Source organism: Saimiri boliviensis, chromosome 7 (assembly GCF_048565385.1).
Source record: "Saimiri boliviensis isolate mSaiBol1 chromosome 7, mSaiBol1.pri, whole genome shotgun sequence".
NCBI classification, from domain to species: domain Eukaryota; kingdom Metazoa; phylum Chordata; class Mammalia; order Primates; family Cebidae; genus Saimiri; species Saimiri boliviensis.
Genome location: NC_133455.1, coordinates 97,424,588 through 97,446,291, shown reverse-complemented (window position 1 = coordinate 97,446,291; position 21,704 = coordinate 97,424,588). Strand labels below are relative to the sequence as shown.

Sequence of the window (21,704 nt, the reverse complement as noted above, 5' to 3'; positions counted from 1 at the left end):
TTCTGCATGATAAACATGTCATCGTTTAATTAGAAATAATTTTTCTAGTCTAATAGTAAAATTGATGGCATCTTATATCCAGTGGAATTTGATAAGTATCTGTGGTAGATTACATCATTTGGCTCCAATTCTTCAACACTCCCTATATCCACACCCTTATTGCACCTTTAAAGTGTCCATCCGCATATGTGGGTGACCTGCCCTGCCTCTTGGCTCTGGGTTTATAATATTACTCGATTTGGTCAATAGGATGTTAGCAGACATGAGGCAAGCAAACGCTTGAGAAAATAGATACGTGTTTCCACACGCTTTCTTGCATCTCTGTCAGCCATGAGAACGTGCCAAGTCTAGCCCGCTGGAGAGTGGGAGAAAAGTGAAGCAGAGTCAAGTTACCCGAAAGGCCCCATCTAAGGGCAGTCTTGAACAGCTGACAGTCAACTGACTCCCAAACATGTGAGGGAGTTCAGTTCAGATAAGCAAAGCCACATATGTTACCTACTGCTGCCCAAATGTGTGAGCAGTTTTTTTATTGTTATCTGCCACTGAGGTTTTGTTAATAATGAATACAGTTCACTTAAAATGATGCATGTTTTTGCAACACTTCAACGTGACACGTCCTTTCCCTGTGATTAATTGAAATGATTGTGTAATGTGGATAAGCTTTTCTAATGAAGTTTCAAAGTCCCTTGGAAACTTGTACTCTAGTTGAATATTCATGTCATTCTTAGAAATAATAAAAACGGTGTAGATGGGACTGATTGACAATAATTTCCCCTCACCTGTCGTCACTGAGAATAGTGTATATTTAACAGGTGGTAAAAGGATCTTCGTGCTGACAGGCACCTGATATTTCTTCTGGAGGAACCATCTTTCTCCATGCCATCTAGTCCTGGTGGGAATTAACTTCTCTCTTTTTTCTTTTCTTCTTTCTTTCCCCTTTCCTCCCCTCCCCTCCCCTTCCTTCTTTCTCTCTCTCCTTTTCTTTCTTTATCTTTCCTTCCTTCCTTTTCCTTTTTTCTTTTCTTTCTCTCTCTTCTTTCCTTCCTTCCTTTCCTTCCTCTCTCTCTCTCCTTCCTTTCTTCCTTTCTCTCTTTCTCTCTCTCTCTCTCTCTTCTCTCTCTTTCTTCTTTTTTTGAGACAAAGCTTCACTCTGTCACCCAGGCTGCAGTGCAGTAACATAATCTCAGCTCACTACAACCTCCACCCCTGAGGTTCAAGCAAGTCTCCTGCCTCAGCCTCCTGAGTAGCTGGGATTAAACGCACATGCCACCAGGCCTGGCTGATTTTTTTGTATTTTAGTAGAGGCAGGGTTTCGCTATGTTGGCCAGGCTGGTCTCAAACTCCTTACCTCAGGTGACCCATCCACCTTGGCCTCCCAAAATGCTGGGATTACAGGTGTGAGTCACCATGCCTAGCTGGTGGGAATTTCTATTACAAGGTTTGTGCCACCTTTTGACTACCCAGAAGGGTGGACAGGAAACCCAAAATGGCACGTAAAATATACCAATTTTCTGGGGATAATCTGAGTCTTCACCAAGATTTTCTATGTATGCTGAGTCAGAGTGAGAGAGGCTCTATTACTTTTGGACAACTACTCAGGAGGATGTAGGTTTGGAACTGTCAGTACCCTGGATTCCTTCCACAAAATAATAGCCTGCCAGACATGCAGAATCCATAGATGAAGAGAAACCCTGGGAACATTACTGAAGCCTTTATATCTAATCCATTTTAGAGACTGCATTATTTGAGTCAATAGACTCCTTTTTTTTTCCTTAAAGGTATTGGAGTTGAGTGTTTGTCATTTGCAACTAAAAGAACTCTGAACAATTGAGAAATATTATTCCTATTTTACAGACGAGGAAACTGCATCTCAGAATGTCACACTTCTTGTCCAAGATCTCATAAGTAATAACAGATGGCATTAAAATGCTATCATAGATCTGTCCAATGGTCATGATCTTTTCAAAAATTTCATTTTTAAAAATTTTGTTTTAATGAACATACTGTAAAGCTCACTCTTTCGATGGGGAATTTTGTGTTTAAACAAATGCATAGTTTTGAGTCACCACAACCAGTTTTGTGGCCCCTAAGAGTTCCCTCATGCTGCTTCTGTACAGTCAGACCCTTCACCTGTTCTCAACTCCTTGCAACCACTAGCATTCTGACTGTTCCAGAAAGTTCCATAAATGGCATCACACAGCATTTTGAATCTGGCTTCTTTTCACCTAGCATAATTTATTTGCGTTTCATCCATATTGTTTTACATTATCAACATAAATGCTTTCTGAAATGATGCTTAGAGCAGCATTTGAATCATATCCACGTTAGTGTGAGTGATAAATATCAGGTTTTAAAAAAAGGAAATGAGAACTATGCTGAGACAAACTATATTGATACAAAATATATGTCCACTCAGAACCTGTGAATGTGATCTTATTTAGAAATAGGGTCTTTGCATATGTAATTAAGTGGAAGTCATGCTGGATATTAAGATGGTTCCTAATCCAATGACTGGTGTCCTGATAAAAGAGAGAAATGTGGACAGCAAGACACACAGGGAATATGCCACATGACAAGAGGTAGAGATTGGAGTGTTGCACCTGCGAGCCAAGGAATATGAAGCACTGCCTGTAACCATGAAAAGCTAAGAGGGGGTTGTGGAGCAGATTCTCCCTTGGAGTCTCCAGAAGACAGGCTGACATCTTCATTTTAGACTTCCAGTTCCCAGAACTGTGAGAAAATTCTGTTATTGTAAGACCCTTGGTTTGTGGTAGTTTTTACTGCAGTTCTGGGAAACAAATGCAAGAAAAGATGAAGATTTTTGGTTTTGCTTTCAAGGCAGCATCTGTGAAACAAATTACCCTGAATGAAAAGGATTAACTTGACGGTTGTGCTTTAGGATGAGCCTGACTGAATTCTAGAGCAAAATTAGTAATGGCATTGTACGTACGTAATATATACGTACGTATATATTACCCCAAGTAGCAGACTTATTTCTAATAAACTGGAAAGTGAAACTTGGTTTTAAAATAGGTGAAACCTAATTCTGGCTTCCCATAAACTGGTTAACAAGTCAGTTGATTCAAAGTCATCCTGTGTCTATGATGAAGAAACAAATAGTAAAGTTTGGGGGAAGTAATTTTCATCATTTTTTTTTATTAGCAACTTCCAGAAGATGATAGACTCAGGAAATTAACCTTTAAAATTTAATTCATTTTCCAAGTATCATGAAGGAAAAAGAAAAAGTTCACATTCCTTTAGAGAAGAAATCTTCTGAGGTGCATTTATGTCTGCAGTTTGGATACAAACAAGATACGGGATATTTTTGCCAGACAAAAACTGTATTATATTTTGATATTAAGATGTAGAACAGAAGACAATAATAATTATAAACAAATCAGCATTTAGGCAAGCCGAGGTTATGGATTTTTTTTTCTTAAGAGATAATAAGTTATGTAGACATGCTATTGAAATATACTGTTGTTTCGGCTAACACTATCAGTTTATTTAGCCTGTAGTGATCATGAAAACTTCAAACCCAATCCCCTATCAGGCAGTACTGAACATTCCCTCCAAAATATAGTCCATGCCTCAGATTCTGATTTGGCGAATCTGAACTGAGGCCCAGGGATTTTATTTTAATTTTTCTGATTCTCCAGGTGATGCTGACGGGCAACCAGGTTTGACAATCAGTAACATGGAACACACTCTCACAGAAAGAAGATTTGATCCTTCAAAGCCTAGAGAATGTGAGCTGGGGTCAGTTGAAGGTCAAATACCAATACAAAATATTAGAAGAGAAGTAATCTAATACTTAAGATCTAGAAACAGATACAAGGTCAAAAAAGGAAAACCAGAATCCAGGGTATAGCAAGCTTCATGAAATAAGAAGAGAGGTAAGAATTCCATTATGAAACCATGATTAGAACACAGGAGAAAACGAGAAGGCAGGACACAGGCAGCCCTGGCATGGTTTTCTGGGCCCAGCCTGTCTCAGGACTCAGAGGCTTTACACTCCTCCTATAGATTCATGCCATTATGCAGATACCTCTATTCCAGGCTCAGCTCATTCAGTGTCAAACAGTCTCATTTTCTTAGCATCTAGCAGCTTGCTTTAGTATTTCAATTTAGATTGAATGATATTCACTGACATCTTCATGAGTTGAAGTTATTTACCAGGTGATCTTATTTCAGTGTAATAACAACTCCGCGTATATTTCTTCTATGTGTGTACTTTTTGTAGAACTTTTCAAATATTAAACTGTTGCTTAACCAGAATATTCCCTTCTATTGAACTTGTAATGAAAACCTTCTAAAAATAAATTTAAACTTGAGGTAAATTGAAAGGACAGTTGTTCTTTCTTAGGTAACAGTAAGACATTTATTACTTTATACTAATTTTTTTTCATTCATAAAAAGGACAAAGCACAGTCCTATACTACTCCATTGAAAAAATGATAAAAAATAACTAAAAAAATCAATTCAATATTTATCAGTATCAAATAAAACTACTATTACCTTTCCTGAAATACAAAGAAACAACAGATGTATCTATACCTATATAAAGTTTAATTCAGAGTCTTGCATCTTAAAGCAGATTATTATTAGTTAGCTTGACAACAGTTTAAAACTGATGGTCCCAGTTAAATCTGTACAGCTGTATGAGAAAATGAAAAGCTTGAGTTATCAGTGTACCAGAGATTTTAAACTACTTTATCTCTGTCAGAAATTCAAAACTAAACAACCTCCAAAGTCTGTTTTCCTCTTACCTTTCAGATCCACTTCATGCAAAATCTAACCAGTTTTGTTCCTTATTATCATATATTAGAAAATAAAAGGCAAGCATGCATTTGGCAAAAGATTTAGTTGTTGATTATATAAAAATGCCCAACATAGGTCACATTGCAAAAGTAAAACCCCAAAGTGTAACAATGAAAACACAAACATTTGTACAGAAGGTATACAGAGTATTCGTTTCCTTAAAGTATGAAGACATTTTGTTTCTTTTTCAAATACTTAAATATTATGAAATCTGGCAATGATCTTAAGACTGTTGACATACTTCCACTGGGAAATCATCCATTTCACTTATTTTTAAAAGTTTCATTTTATAACAAAGAGTTAAATGTAAACTAATGAAATATTTATTGATATTTTCATAATGAAGGCTCTAAACATTTACACATAGATATATAGTACAAAAATTATACAAATTAAAGAAAAAGGGGTAAAGTAGTAATAGATCTATTTTGCTTCCTGTAAATATTTTTTACGAACCTATACGGTATCCTTTCTAAAAAGATAAACTCTAATTAGCTAGCAAGTTTGTGCTAATAAAATAGGATTATACCTCTTGAAGCATCCAACATTGCACTATTTCATGAGCCAGCTAATTCTTTATTACTCGATTTCTTTCACATCCATACTCAAACATATTTCCGTGCACACCATGGAGAATGAAGAAATGTGCATCTTCCTTTTCATAACTTATAAAAACCCAAAGCACCAACACTTGGGAGACACAATCGGAAAGACATATTATTTGTCTCCTCCTGGCCTTCCAGTTTTGCATACTCTTCAAAGTACTATTAGCAATATATTGATTTGGTATTTTTAGCCAGTTTTCAGTATTGCATTGAAGTGGGAAATGAGCTTACAACTAATTTTAAAAAAGAATACTGGAGCTTTTTCAGCCTATAGGTGACTTTTTGATCTGACATTTGTAGTAAAAAAGTTATACTTAGGAATAAAGCAGAAAAACCAAAGTACTAGTAATTGCGATATTCACTTAACTGTCACTTGTTCCTAACTGTGTAATGACTGTCACCGCTCAATAAAAAAGGAAGCACTCTACTTTTCTAAATTTATCATTCCACATATGAACAAATATAGCAATATCATGATACTCTATATAAGAGCTGTGATTTTTGAGATTTGAAATTGATAAGAAAAGCATAAAATAACTTCAGAGTAGAATATAAAAGTAAAAAAAATCTTTATATGGTATGTTTACTATTAAAAAACTGATTCTGAAAATCAAATATTTAGAAAATTACTTACTTTGAAAATAAGAATACTGATAGTAAGTTCTAGAATTTGGTTTTCAGTAATCAAAATCTTTCAACTCATGATTTGATCATGGGATTTATGACAGCATTTGTTACACTCTATTGGCTTTTCAAGAAAACTCAAGATGTCATGAATGATAGGGGCCATTCAATAATATGCAGTACCCAAAATAGCGAGGAAAGTACAAGAGACTGTATTACTCTTACATTTACCACATACAACCAACATTTCAATCTCTATTATATTTCACAACTTGTTATTAAATTTAAAGCACCTGTATATGGTGATTTGACTTTCACTCTACAGCCTATAGTATTGAATTGAACACTGTAACTTGTCCCATTGGGTTAAATCATGCAATTGTCACAGAATCAGGTTAAGTGGTTTATAAGGCATATTGGAACGAGTTAAAAATCATTTATATCCATTTAAAAGTTTATTCTTTTGGATGAAGGGGTTCCTGAATGCCTCAGTCATCATGTGTGTTGTAAATCAGTTGAATAGTTTGTTAAAGTATAATTTTTTTGGCTTAGGATGGAGCCACAGAAATTGGAATTGTGGTCATCCCAGGGATGAAGGGTGTCTTCTGAGCTGGGATGGGAACAGCAGCTGTCACAACACATTCAGAATTCCAAGTAGACAAGGATGCCAAGGGCAGGCAGCAGTAAGCCGAGAAGACTTGGAGACAGGGTGAGTGCACCTACAAGGTAAACCAAAAGTGTGCATATTATTTCATTAGTAAACATCACTGTTGCTCATTTAGTCTGCTTTGGCTAAGGCAAGATGACATAGCCCTGAAAAGCAAATGGGTCCTTTTACAAAATAGAGTCTCTTATTGTTACATGATTTAAGAAAAACAAAAGCTTTTGATCAAAGATTTTGTGTGTGAGACCATGTGAACTGTTTATACAACATGATTAATCTTTTAAAATAATGTCACAAATGTTTGTGTTGTCCCTATGATCCAGCAGTCCCAAATTCCTACCAGATGGCAAAAGGTCAAGAAACACATATACATACGTTAAAAAAAAAGTAAGCTTGAAAAGAATATGATAAAGAGTTACAGTAAAAATACTGCCAATGTTTCCTGGGATAATGATAACATAAATATGCTAGGCAGGTCTTGTATAATTTCATATACCAATGGTTTTAAGATATTTATATATTTATACACAATGATTTAAGGAATGCATTTCTGATAATATTAAATAATCTCATTCAATTTTAATTGAGGAACAATTGCCCTGAGATATTATACTGTGAATTAAAAATTGAAATGATGTATTATAATATGCTATGGACTTATTTTACATCTTGGGCTGCTCCTATAGTCACGTAAGTTCATGGGTCCAGGTCCTGCTGACTGAAGAATTTTTGAAAAACTGCTGTGAAGTAGGACCAAAAAGTCATACTCTTTCTTCTGAATGTGCACACCTATTAGGCACTATCTTCTTTTTTAATACATTAATTATTTTTTTAAGAGACAGGGCCTTGTTCTGTTGCTCAGGCTGGAGTGTAGTGGTTCAGTCATAGTTCATTGCAGCCTCAAACTCCTGGGCCCAAGTGATCCTCCTGCCTCAGCCTCCCAAAGCACTGATATTACAGGCATGAGCCACCATGCCTGACTGACACTATCTTCAATGAACATATTGCTGGAATGAGTGAAGGCCTAAAAGATATAGTCAATGGCTTACAAATGTAACAGTTTTTGTTAATTTTTGGAGGTTTATTCTCTAAATTTGAAACCATCAAATAAATCATTATTATCTATCATATTAAAAGTGATCATAAACAGCTCATTCTTTGGCATAGTCCTTTTATATTCAGGGAGATTTAGGGCATTTCTCCTGAATCTCTGGTTATTAAAAACACATTCATGTTCCCTAAAAGATGGAAGATAATAGTGTCTGTCTGCTTGCTTGTCTTCAACATTGCTCTGCTTGTTACTTTTGGTGCTGCCTGGAAACACAAGAGGGAAAGCATTATCAGATATAGATAAAGTGGTTCTCAGAAATTAGCAGAAAATTGAGGGTCCAAAAGTGAGGGCAGATAACAATGGCAATATAAACAACCCTCAAGTAGCAGAGCTCCTAAGGACACTACCTACAACAATAGTAAACTTACGACTATGAGAGATGCTACTTACTGCCCTACAGCCAGCTACAAGACAAACTCTGTTGGCTCATTATGTATATTATGACGTAACTACAGCAACCTATAGTGGTAGGTCTTATTACCCCAATTTTATATATTTTGTAACTGAGTCAGGTAAAATGAATTGCTCAAGTCCAATAGTCACTAGAGGGCAGAGATAGGATTAGAATTCAGATTTGTCCAGCTGCAAAGGCCATGTTCTTTTGACCTCTCCTGTGTTCCTGCAGATAACTTTAGCAAGGGACCAGTTTTAGAAATACAGAAGGACACGGCACTCTGCATTTAAGGTGTCAAGACCAGGGCACAGAAGAAAAATAATAAATGTCATAGGAAAAAGAGCTACCACATAAGCTGCTTCAAAGAGGTCTTCTTATTCTTATATATTTTTTACCTTCTACTTTTTTACATAATTTTAAAAATGTGCCACAGCCCACACATTATTTTATTCTGATAAGATGCCCAATAACAATCCTCAATCACGCAGCAAAATCTTTAAACTTCAATGTTTTACCCCATGTAAACAATCTGTCCTGAAGCCTTTTGTCTGAGGCTGACTGCAGGGTTTCCACAATGCTCTGTCTTTTGACCACAAATTACATCTGTGTCGGGGACACGTTTATGTACTTGCCTGAATATGTGGGTTGGCAAAGTACAAACTGTGGCTGCTTGAAAGAAATTTAGTCAATTGTGGATGCTATCTTGATGTTTTGGTATTAGTATGAAAACCAAATACAATTTCATAATTTGTGGCTTTGATGTCAGGATATTTGATTTATTTTTTAAAAACTCTCCATGTTTACATGTGTTACATTTAATTTCTCTAATGGCTCAAGCTTATGCAATTTTGGTCTTCATCTTCAATTTTCTTCCACATTCCAAACAGAAATTAGAGACCTAACTGAAGTACTATTTAAAGTGATTTTAAATGATACATATTCTTGAGGAGCTTTTCCATATATATTGGTTTTGAATCTAACAACATACATATCAGAATACTGTTATCAACCATAATTCTGATACTTACATGGTATACAGTAAACATATATTTTGCTTTTCACATAGCTGATGAATGTTAAACCATGAACAAATCTTTGCTCTTGTGAATAATTTTTTTCTGTCAGAAGAAATGTAAACCCAATTTGGAGTACTATATCTCTTCCATGGGATTTTATTGATTTTTTTTTAATCTAAACTTTGACTTAGTACTTCCTTCAGGAATAATTCCTGCTATATGGAGAGAGATATATTGAAAACAGAAATTTTAATTAAAAGTTAAGTAGTACTGCAAGCTTTCGATAAGTAGAAAACTGCTCTACTTGTTTTTTAATACAAACCTCCTTTCTGATGCTTCAATCTGGACATCTTGATGCAGTCTCTGTTTTTATAGCTTGCCTATTACTGATACAATTTTCTTTTTGCGGTGTCACATTTTGTGACCACAACTGCTAATATCTCTAGATTATGAACAACTTCAGGACGGAGATGATATCCAAATTATATTTTAGCTGTGTTGACTAATACCCAGCCTAGTACCTAGAAAGGACTCAACCTATAATGTTCAAGATTGAGTTACACCTCCATTGAAGGCTCTGAATCTTTTTTGATTACAGAGCACAGGGTGTCTAAGGAAAAAAGATGGTTAGAGGAAACCACTGTGACCTTCAGTGGAACCCCTGATATTTCTTTTCATTTTATTCTCTATTGCATAATCTCTCTAACTTCTAGGAACCTGGGCAAAGAAGGGGATTATATATTTCTTCTTTAAAAATTTATTTATTATACATTAAGTTCTGGGGTACATGTGCAGATGGTGCAGGTTTGTTATATAGGTATACACATGCCATGGTGGTGGATTGCTGCATCCATCACCCTGTTATCTGCATTAGGTATTTCTCCTAATGCTATCCCTCCCCTAACCTCCCAACCCCTGCTATTCCTCCACTAGCCCCCCATCCCCCAGGCCCTGTGTGTGATGTTCCCCTCCCTGTGTCCCTGTGTTTTCACTGTATAAGTGAGAACATGCAGTGTTTGGTTTTCTGTTCTTTTGTCAGTTTGCTGAGAATGATGCCTTCCAGTTTCATTCACGTCCCTGCAGAGGACATGAGCTCATCCTTTTTTATGGCTGCATAGTATTCTATTGTGTATATGTGCCTCATTTTCTTTATCCAGTCTAACATTGATGGGCATTTGGGTTGGTTCCAAGTCTTTCTATTGTGAACAATGCCACAATAAACATATGGGTGCATATGTCTTTATAATAGAATGATTTATAATCCTTTGGTTATATACCTAGTAATGGGATTGCTGGGTCAAATGGTATTTCTATTTTTACATCCTTAAGGAATCACCACACTGTCTTCCACAATGGTTGAATTAATTTATACTCCCCAAAACAGTGTAAAAGCGTTCCTGTTTCTCTACATCCTCTCCAGCATCTGTTGTCTCTTGATGTTTCAATGATTGCCATTGTAACTGATGTGAGATGGTATCTCAATGTGGTTTGGATTTGCGTTTCTCTAATAACTAGTGATGATGAGCTGTTTCTGTTTTTCATATGTTTGTTGGCTGCATAAATGTCTTCTTTTGAAAAGTGTCTGTTCATATCCTTTGCCCACTTTCTGATGGGGTTGTTTTTTCCTTGTAAATTTGTTTAAGTTCCTTGTAGATTCTGGATATTTAAGTTCCTTGTAGATAATGGATATTCTACCCATATTTGTCAGATGGGTAGATTCTAAAAATTTTTTCCCATTCTGTTGATTGCTGGTTCACTCTATTGATAGTTTGTTTTGCTGTGCAGAAGCTCTTAAGTTTAATTAGATCCCATTTGTCTATTTTGGCTTTTGTTGCCATTGCTTTTGCTGTTTTAGTCATGAAGTCCTTGCCATGCCTATGTCCTGAATGGTATTGCCTAGGTTTTCTTCTAGAGTTTTTATGGTGTTAGGCCTCTTGTAAAAATCTTTAATCTCTCTAGAGTTAATTTTTGTATAAGGTATAAGGAAGGGATTCAGTTTCAGCTTTCTGCATATGGCTAGCCAGTTTTCCCAACACCATTTATTAAATAGGTAATCCTTTCCTCATTGCCTGGTTTTGTCTGGTTTGTCAAAGATCAGATGGTTGCAGTTGTGTGGAGTTATTTCTGAGGTCTCTGTTTTGTTTCATTGGGTCTATATCTCAGTCTTAGTACCAGTACCATGCTGTTTTGAGTACAGTAGCCTTGTAATACAGTTTGAAGTCCAGTACCATGATACCTCCAGCTTTGTTTTATTTTTATTTTTTGCTTAGGATTGTCATGGCTATGCAGGATCTTTTTTGGTTCCATATGAGGTTTAAGGTGGTTTCTTCCAATTCTGTGAAGAAAGTCACTGGTAGCTTGATAGGGATACCATTGAATCTGTAAATTACTTTGAGCAGTATCACTATTTTCACGATATTCATTCTTCCTAACCATGAGTATGGAATGTTTTTCTATCTGTTTGTGTATGCTCTTATTTCCTTGAGCAGTGGTTCATAGTTGTCCTTGAAGAGGTCCTTCACATCCCTTGTCAGCTGTATTCCTAGGTATTTTATTCTCTTTATAACAATTGTGAATGGGAGTTTATTCATGATTTGGCTCCCTGTTTGTCTATTATTGGTGTATAGGAATGCTATTGATTTCTGCACGTTGATTTTGTATCCTCAGACTTTGCTGAAGTTGCTTCTCAGCTTAAGGAAATTTTGGGCTGAGATGATGGGGTTTTCTAAATATACAATCATGTCATCTGGAAACAGAGACAATTTGATGTCCTTTCTTCCTATTTGAATATGCTTTATTTCTTTCTCTTGCCTGATGGCCCTAGCCAGAACTTCCAATACCATGTTGAATAGGAATGGTGTGAGAGGGCACTCTTGTCTTCTGCCAGTTTTCAAAGGAAATGCTTCCAGTTTTTGCCCATTCAATATGATATTGGCCGTGGGTTTGTCATAAATCGCTCTTAGTATTTTCAGATACAATCCATCGATACCTAATAGGGGGTGCTTTACTCAAAGATGGGTTTAGGAGCAAGAGACCACCACATTTTTGTCTTCTTTGTGTTCATGTTGGCACCTGTACTTCCCCCAACCCCATCACCCCATGCAGCATGTGGGGCTCTGCTTATTATGGTTTGAAAACAACTGCTTTATGTATAAGCATTTCAGAAATGCATGATTAATAGATAACTCCCAGTAAATGGTAGCAATTCGTACTACATTTGGTAATGTTTATTTCTTGCTCTAGACATGCACTGTATTTTTAGAAAAGTAGTTGGATAAAATAAAGCAAACAAGAGCATAAGCTGGGCATACCGAATTTTTTTTGTAATAGTGTAGCTTCCAGCTCCATTATTACCTTATGTGTAGCATGGTATTCAGGGATCTTTGGTTTTAAGAAACAGAACTCCAACCCGAGAGCTGGTGTTGTACTGGCCTGAGAGACAACTGGAGCCAAGAATTGACCACCTATCTCTTCCAAGTCTCTGGTTTCGCTTCTTCTTTTGTAATTTGCCTCACATTCTCAGACTGACTTCTCTTAAGAGAGACATGAGCTCCTAGCTCACATCATGTATTCTTAAGAGCAAACAGACTGGGCTATCTTTTTACCCCAACTCCAGTAAAACATTCTTAAGGAAAGTCTCTGCTTTGCAAACATCAGGTCACACACCTATCTCCAGACCAATAGCTGTGGCTGAGTTAGTGGCTTTGATTGAACTAGCTTGGAGAAGGTTTCCATCCCCCAACCAATCACTCTGGCCAAGGAGGCAGGACCACTTAAGAAGATGGCTGCTTTTATTCTTATCTCAGGAGAAACAGTACTTTTCCCAGTGAAAGAGCTGTGTGGATCCAGGAGCAAAAGAGGAGTTCTGGGGCAAAAAAGAGACTACTCTTACCTAAAAAGTAAATGTAAGTGCATGTTGAGAATCACTAAAGCTAGGGGATAATCAGTATCTCCCAAACTTGTTGACCACAGTAATCTTTCTATCAAGGACCATAACACAGGAATACTATTCTGTCCACACCTGTGGAAAAATGTGTTTTCTGGTAATGTTGTGGTAATTGGAAAAGCGTGTTTCTGGTCTTTGCTCACCTGTATCATTTAAAACCTCTCCAACTTGCCTTTCTCAGCTGTTAACTATTTTCAATTGTTTGAGGCTAATAAATACAAGAAAGGCAGTGCTCTGTTTAGCTACAGAAGACAACAAACTCAGCGAACCTCTCAGAGTGCCGGAGCCATGTTTATGAGTAACCACCGGGACGAAGTCAAGGTAGGTGCAGCATTAGAAATTTTCAGCGTTTTTTATCTTCCTTATTTGTACAGGAAAGCCAAGTAGGAGTTTGCCACTGCAAATTTAATCACTCATAAGAATTTGTCTAAAAAAAAATGGTAAATTCGTGGTGAAGAGCTTTGTTTTGGACTTAGTCTAACCAGTTGGGAATTTTCTGGGATTGTCTTTTACTGGTGGTGTTCCTTTCTGCAAGTTACTAAATTGTGTTTGTTTCTGCATTGGATTGCTGTCAGAACAGGTGAGGAAATCAATTAGGTATTTATTAAATTTTGTGGCAGAAATGTGTGAAAACAAACATTAAAAGAAGCAGAGGTATGTTTTACTTTGAGACAATGAAATCTAACTTATTGTATGGTTAATTTTCTGACAATTACGCTTTTTAAAAATTCATGCAATCTAATTTACTTCTTTGAATTAGCACTTGGTCAGTGTGAAGCTATTGAGGTAAAAACAAATGTTTTAAATGTCTTAACTGAGATTTTATGAAATGTCTGAAACGAATCTTTGAATTATTATTGCTTGATTCATTTTTGGCCTGTCTCTTTCTCTTTGCACATTTTCTCTTAAGTAATTTTTTTTCTTTCAAGGTTTCCATCCTGTCTAAATGTTATTAACAATGCAAGTATAGAAAGGAGTTGAGATGTAAACTTATAAACCTGTAAGGTAGAAAAGTTGTACTTGACTTGAAACTAGCATACAATTTTCGGTAAAGCTGCTGTAATTCAGTGAGTTTGCTGTTAACATTTTCTTTGAAGCATATATCAATATTGTTATTTTTATAAATGGTCTAATGTCATTAAAGATTAAAGGAGGTGACTTTTTAGAAAGTTAGCTGAGATGGCTTCAAACCAGTTTCTTGGGGAAAATGCTTATGTAATTTTCAATTTTAGATCAATTATTATAAGCATTAACTTCATGACTTTGACATAATGAAGTGATGGATATTCACACTTACTGGTTTTAAGAGATTCTAGAAAGAAAACCCAAAGAGAAATCAGAAAATATAATGGATTTGATCTTTGAGGTTCAGCAGAATTTTTCCACATTTAATGATTTTTCATTTTTCCCTAAAATATCTATTTTATTATCTGTGTGTCAGCTTGCTTATTTTGCTTTTGGTGATTTTATCTCCCTTTGCCTATTTGAGATAGAAACACTAAAATACTCAGCTAAGTAGAGAAGAAAAAAGACAGCTTAAGATCTACTTCCAGTTCTGTCAATAGCTAGTTATATAACTAACAACAGAATATTTGGGCTCAAGACATGGTTCTGATGCTGCTGTGATCTTTGGCTGTTTTACTTCTCAAGGATGTGGATTTTCCTTCTGTAAAATGATAGGGTTCAATGTTGTAAGTCTTAAGGTTCCTACTACAACTCTGAGTCTATAATTCTAGGCAAACCATAATATATTTGAGAATATCCAGCATTTAGCCATAAAATTTGCAAACATATTTGTTATATTTCCCCTTATTTATGCTAATCAAAGTTGATATTAGTTTATAAATATACATTAAGTGCTTGATCATCTAAGTGCAGTGGCTTCGGTGGGTTTTTCCATCCAGTGAAGCCCGCTAATCTTGCTGGTCCTACTTGTTTGGCAGTTGTGAACCCAAACCCACATGCCAAGCAAAATAGATTTTTGTTTGGCAGAGGTCCGTGGTTTTCTGGCAGCTTATCCTGGCAGTTTTATTTGCTCCTGACTGTTGGCTCTGGCCCTTTCCCTATCAGAAAACGCCAGATCACAAGGATGCATTTTGTTTTTGAGAAAGGAGTGAGCGTTTCCAATGGAATGATGACCAAATGACTTGCTGGGAAATATAAAAGCAACTTTTAGCTGCCTCCTGGTCAATAAGCACATGCTCAATAAGCTCTAGTTTGATGTGCTGGGGTTAGATGAGACCATAATTATGAGGACTTTTAAAACTGGCTTACCTACTTCTTTAGAAATGCAAGGTGACATTTACACAAAAGCATGAGACTTGAGGTGAGACAATTCTATCTGATTACTGTGACCACTCATTTGAATGTGTGGCCTCTCACAGGTACTTAATCTCTCTGCACTCCATTTACTTATCTGTAAAATTGGGAGTGGGTTTAAAATGCATAGTAAAAACATCTATTAATTGTGAATTTGCAATATGAAATGTAGTTTATTCATTTAAAAAGACTTTTGATTATTTAGTGAGAATATACTCAGTCTGGAATGAGACAGAGGAGACCCAGACCTTGGTATCTGGGTTCTACATAGCATATGTGTAATGGATTTCATGGGTTTGTTTTATTCCCAACTTACACATAATCTTTTACAAATAACATTCAAGTTTTTCATTTGTGCTTAATTACCCAATGACCAGAGCCAGTTTATTAGATAATCTTTGCACTTGGCTTTGCAAATAGCTGTTTAACAGAACATTCTCACATTCACAGCCCTAACTTTATGGACTACATTGAGTTGCCACCAGGGTTAACTTTTGTCAACCTCAATCAAAGTTAGAAATTTGGGGAACTTTAAATGCCCACTTCATTTTGCCATACATATATATATATATATATAAACAAATGCTAAATTATTCCTTCCACTGCCTCTACCTTGCCTTCTTCAAATTAGTTTTTGAGGCAAAGAGACAAGTAGAGCCAGAGAGCAAGTTCGAAAATGTATGTGTTCCACCATGCCAAGGTTAATGGTTCCTTTTCAGTGCAAGGCTTGAGGGACCACTTGAACACTGTGACTAGGACTTCTTGGACATTTTCAGAAACTACAGATATATGGCCTTGTGAGTTTCTTTACAGATAAAGACTGTCCCTCACAATCATCCCCCTACAAAAGTTGCTTGTTCTGTTGCTTTGCTTCTCTCTTTTGGGGGGAGACTGGTTGGTGTTTGAGGGTACTAATAGTAAAGAGAAAGAGTGAAACTAATTGGCCATGAAAGCCAATTTTCTTTAAACTTATAAGTGTATCTTAACAAAATAAATCAAAACTAAAGGAAGCAGATATAGTTTCCCACAAAACCCACTGAGTTCTTCTCAGTTCTTCTTTTACATGAATTTGAGTAGATGATCTATTGCTTATGCTTATGTCTCTTCTTTTTTTTTTTTTTTTTTGAGACAGAATCTTGTTCTCTTGCCAGGTGCTAAGCTGGAGTGCAGTGGTGCAGTCTTGGCTCACTGCAACCTCCACCTCCTGGGTTCAAGCAATTCTCCTGCCTCAGCCTCCAAAGCAGCTGGGACTACAGGTGCGTGCCACCATGCCCAGCTCATTTTTGTATTTTTAGTAGAGATGGGGTTTCACCATGTTGGCCAGGATGGTCTCGATCTTTTGACCTCATGATCCGCCTCGGCCTCCCAAACTGCTAGGATTAGAGGCGTGAGCCACCATTCCTGGCCATGCTTATATCTTAATGCGGCCCCCTGAGGCCAATTATCCGCCCCCCCCCACCCCTCGCCGCACTTCGGGAAGGGGCACCTCATTCATTGGTGGTCAGTGAGAGGAGCACAGTATGTGGCAGCCCTCCAACGGTCTGAGGGACAGTGAACTGGCCTCCTGTGTAAAAAGTCTGGGGACGCCTGTTCAAGGTCATGGTGAGGCACAGTGTTTGCTTGTAGATGAGATAATGGAAGCTAAGAAGCCTGCCCTATCATGAGACTAGCCATTACAACTATTCATTCGTGGAGTCTATCTTGTATGGTCATCCATAAAATTATACAAGAGATGAAATATATTTAGGAGACACACATTTACATACTTTGTAGTAGTATCAGTATTTGTGGGAGAAATCATTCTCTAGTACTAGGTGGACAGGGCAAACCACTAAGTTTTCTTAGAACAGAAAATACTTTAGGAAGATGAGGGCTGTGGGGATGACACAGAAAAGCTTCTGTTCAATTGGTGCTGTGACCCCCAAAGTAGAAATTGTATTCAGTTTCATGTGGTTCTTTTGTGAGACCCTAATTAGCACAGCCATTGAAATGGCTGGCCTACCTGAGAGTAATTCCCATTTCACAAAGGGTAGATGCAGATTAAGTCCAAATTTACATTTTACCTCTGCTTTTCTTTGTAAATTAAAATCTTCACCTAATAAGGAAAATTCTGAAATTTAAATAAAGTGATGATTTAAAAATAAATGAAAAGATTTCCTTAAAATTATTTCATTTATTCATAATAATCTGGACAGTCTGATCTATAATATGTCATTAACAAATATCTGTTCAGTTTTTTTTTTTTTTTTGTTTGTTTGTTTAGACAAAACCCTACCCTGTTGCCTAGGCTGTATTGCAAAGGTGAGATCACAGCTTACCAAAGCCTCTAATTCCCAGGCTCAGGCAGCCCTCTCACTTCAGCCTTCTGAGTAGCTGGGACTACAGGCATGCATGACCATGCCCAACTGAATTTTTATATTTTTATAGAAATGAGGGTCTCATAATTTTGCCCAGGATGGTCTGGAACTCCTGAGCTCAAGCAATCCTTTCATCTCGGCCCCACAAAGTGCAGGGATTACAGGCATAGGGTACTGTACTTGGCCTTTAAAAATTTTTCTTAACCACTTAGTAAGTGCCTAATCTTTCCAGGGCACTTTAAAGCATTTATTTTACTAAATTCTTATAATATATAGTTAAAGTATATATCATTATTTATATTTACAGATTAGGGACATAGGGCTCATGTTTACATGCCTAAAGGACAGTAAACTTGGGCATTGAATGTAAACCTGAATCTAAGCACAGTACTATCTCCTCTACCTCCTGGCAGCTTCATGAGCATCTCTAAATATTACTAGAGAATTCAGTGATGCCACCTTCCTTAATGTAATGAGATGAGAGATGAAAATGATTAGAAGTGTCTAAACACCTCAATAGCAACAACAGCCAATAATCCCATTCTATCACTGGTTTCGAATGGTGATTCAGACACATTACTACCTTGGAAACCTTCTCAAGATAAAACTGGGGCAGAAAGTCCTGTTGATCATGAGTTATCTTTGGCTTTGGGGCTATGACAAGTGAGTGATTCACCTGTTTGGGGCTGTATTTTGGTATTTAAGATTTTTCTTCCTAGTATGACCTTAAACTCATTTGTTCGTTAGACCTTGGGACTTTACTGCACAATTCAGTGTCATCCATCTATCAAAAAGGATTAATTTGTGTCTCTTTGTTTTGCTGTAATGCACATGAAGGTCTTGTAAGAAACTGTCTAAATTCATTGACTCTATTAAGAGGATCATAAGCAGTTGAATCTTCTCCTTGTGCTTCCACAGCAGAAATAATATTTTTTTTAGTTGTTTCAACAATAGCCTGAAATGTGTAAAGAGTCACTGGCTAGAATTAGACATGAACTAAAAAATTTGTAAGACATTGTGCTTGTTCACTTTCTCATCCTGAAGATATAAAATAATTCCAATCACTTTGGATTATATCTGCACAGAGTTTCCTTGGTTCTGTATATATATTCTTTAGACTTCCTTCTTTTTCGAAAAGGCTTATGCTTAGTCATAGTTTCATGATGCTAAACCCTGAAATTTTAAGTTCTTTTCTAATTCTTTTTAAGTTAAAAAATGCAAAAAAAAATTAACTTTCATCACTTTGGCAGGAGTTTATTTATAAAACCAACAGAGTAGTTACTTATTTCCATTTGGAATTCTGGGAAATTCTTTAAGAAATAATTTTGTTTACATTGAACAAATCAAATTCCCACACAGTGAATGGAACTGAAATTCTTTCAATACCAGCATTTCTACCAGTATGGCCAGGCTTCTTTTATTCATTCCATCATATAATTTTGGGTTATCATTGCTTTTTCTCTTTTCAAAACTTGTGTCTTATAATACTCATTTAGCTTGACAGTGGAAACAATGTTTTAGGTGTTTGTCGATGATACACTAACGTGTGAAGTGATTCGTAATGAATTTTCTGAACGTTGAGAGAAATGTTAGGGAAGGTAGAAAGAAGTTTGGGAGCACTGACTCATTTTGGATGTACTATGTCTTACCCAAACTTTGATCTCTTGTTCACTTTACCTGTTTTTTCCAGGTAGGATTTCTTCTGTTTGTCACAGGACCACTTCTCTCTCCCTCTATACTCCCTATTCCCACCACTATTCCTGTAAAAAGTGTCCATCCGCCTGCGCTACTTAGTTCAGTTCATGAGGTACCATGCACTTAATTATTCATAACAGAAAATGCAGTCATTTGCAAAATGCTTTCTTCCTCACCTATAATATATCAACCTGCGTCCCAAGTCCAACTGATTTGATCTCCACTATAGCTCTAGAATTTCTCAATACACTTCACATCTATTGCCTGTGTGTAAGTTTAAGACCTCATCATCTCATGCTGATATATAAGAAAAGCAAAAAATAAAAATAAACACCCCCAAAATCCCAGAAAACAAAAAGCGAAGACCATAAACTTAATCTTCCCTCTTTTTACAGTCTAAATATAACTTATATCCCAGCTATATATTTCCATCTTCATTTTTTAATCTTCTACCCCAATTCACAGAATAAGACTTAAATCAAGCAATCTGCTCATCTAAACCAATAACCACTAAAGTGCTTCATTCAGAAATAGGAACAAAATCTTATATTGATATTTCATATTCTAAGACTGACAATTGTTAGCTAACCATAGGTTGATTTTATAATATATATATTAAGGAGATTTCACCAAGCTAAATTAGCTGCACATTAAACTTTAAGAATTTTTTTTTACTTGTAAAGGGTCTACTAATGTACTTGTGAGATTTTTAAGTGTGATTTAGCCCCTTTCTTGGTTTTGGTAGTGATTATGTTCTATTTTAAGTAGAGTCTGTGTTTAAAATATAATCTTGGACCAGGAATACATGGTTGTTTCTTTAGAGGAGCATATTTAGATAATACTTTAATTGGACTATGTAATTGGTGCTTTAAATATGTTATTTTTAACTAAATCAGATGAATTTTCCATTTGTACAGATGGAGTCTGGAAGATTAAATAATGTAATCTGAGTTGATTTAATTTTTTCCTCCTCCAAGAATCATGCAAATTCTGTCAGTTTTGATAATGGTAGATGCAATGTCAGGTCCTCTTCCAGATAGTTAACAAAATTTGGTTTGCAGTTGGAGTGCTAGAAATTTCAGCTGTGCCTATCTGGCATTCACTGTTTATTATGCAATATAGTAGCTACTTACAGACTGACTTGGGTATTTCTGGGCATCTGTTTCTCTTCTCTTGTTGCTATGTCATGACCCAATATCAAGTTCTAACTAAAAATTGCCATATGGAATCAATCACATCTTAACATAGTATAGAGATTAAGAGCACACGCTTTAGTGTTAGAACTAAATCATTTGAATTCTGGCTCCTAGCTTAACCAGCTGTATGACTTTGGACAAGTTATATAAACTCTGAATTTCAGTTACTTAATCAGTAAAGTGGTGATAGTAACATTTATGTAATTGTGTGATTGTAACAGAGATACAGAGTACATTGCTATTGTAAATAAATATTTCATGATTGATGGCTCTTTGTATTATTATAGCTGGAAAATTATTTTCTGACCTGTTTCATTTGTTGAAAAATGAGTGCCATTTGTCTGTGGTCTTTGCAGGCCACATTCCAAAGAATTGTGGTAATGGATTTAGGAGAGAGAAAGTATCTGGCCAGGCCCAAACTGAAGGGCGTTAGAAGGTAGCAAGTGGGATTTAGGATACCTCTTAATCTAAGCTGGGAAGAATCAGGGCTCTTCTGACTACAGTTTAACTACTTTGCATCTCCAAGGTTGTGCAAACTCAAAAACGGATCTAGGTACTGAGGTACTTGTGCTTCTTTCAAAGTAAGAGCAGATCCTTGGCTGTAATTTCCCTATATGGGATGCCAAGAGGGAAGAGAGAGGAAGTCACTGCTGAGAAAGGTGCAGGGATGTGATCCAACTTATAGATAAATATGCTGGGTGTTTTAACTAAGTGGGCAGGAACCATCTATCTGTGATGAAAATGTGTAATTCTGTTCAAGTCATTTTTCTTTCTTTAGGATTGCTTCTGAAAGTTTTAATAAAACAGGAAAAAACTTAACTGCCAAACCTCCATTCATGAATTTCAGTTTATTAAGAACCCACTACTACTGTGGTCAGTGCTGGGTGCAGAAATGGCCTTTCTTCTTCTCAAGAGATCATAGTTGAATGATAATAAACCACAACTGTAGTATGGTG

The 21,704-nt window shown here is 36.3% G+C and overlaps 1 protein-coding gene across 3 annotated transcripts in view; it reads right to left on the bottom strand.

Annotated features, from left to right (window-relative positions):
• Window positions 1–961: 961 nt before the first annotated feature.
• Window positions 962–21,704, bottom strand: part of CNTN1 (contactin 1) — a 372,094-nt gene continuing 351,351 nt past the window's right edge. For all 3 annotated transcript variants that reach the window (XM_074403087.1, XM_074403086.1, XM_003926652.3), the window contains one exon: window positions 962–6,769. In XM_074403087.1, the coding sequence (XP_074259188.1) occupies window positions 6,693–6,769 (77 nt within the window). In that variant the 3' untranslated portion in view covers window positions 962–6,692. The remainder of the gene's footprint in view (window positions 6,770–21,704) is intronic.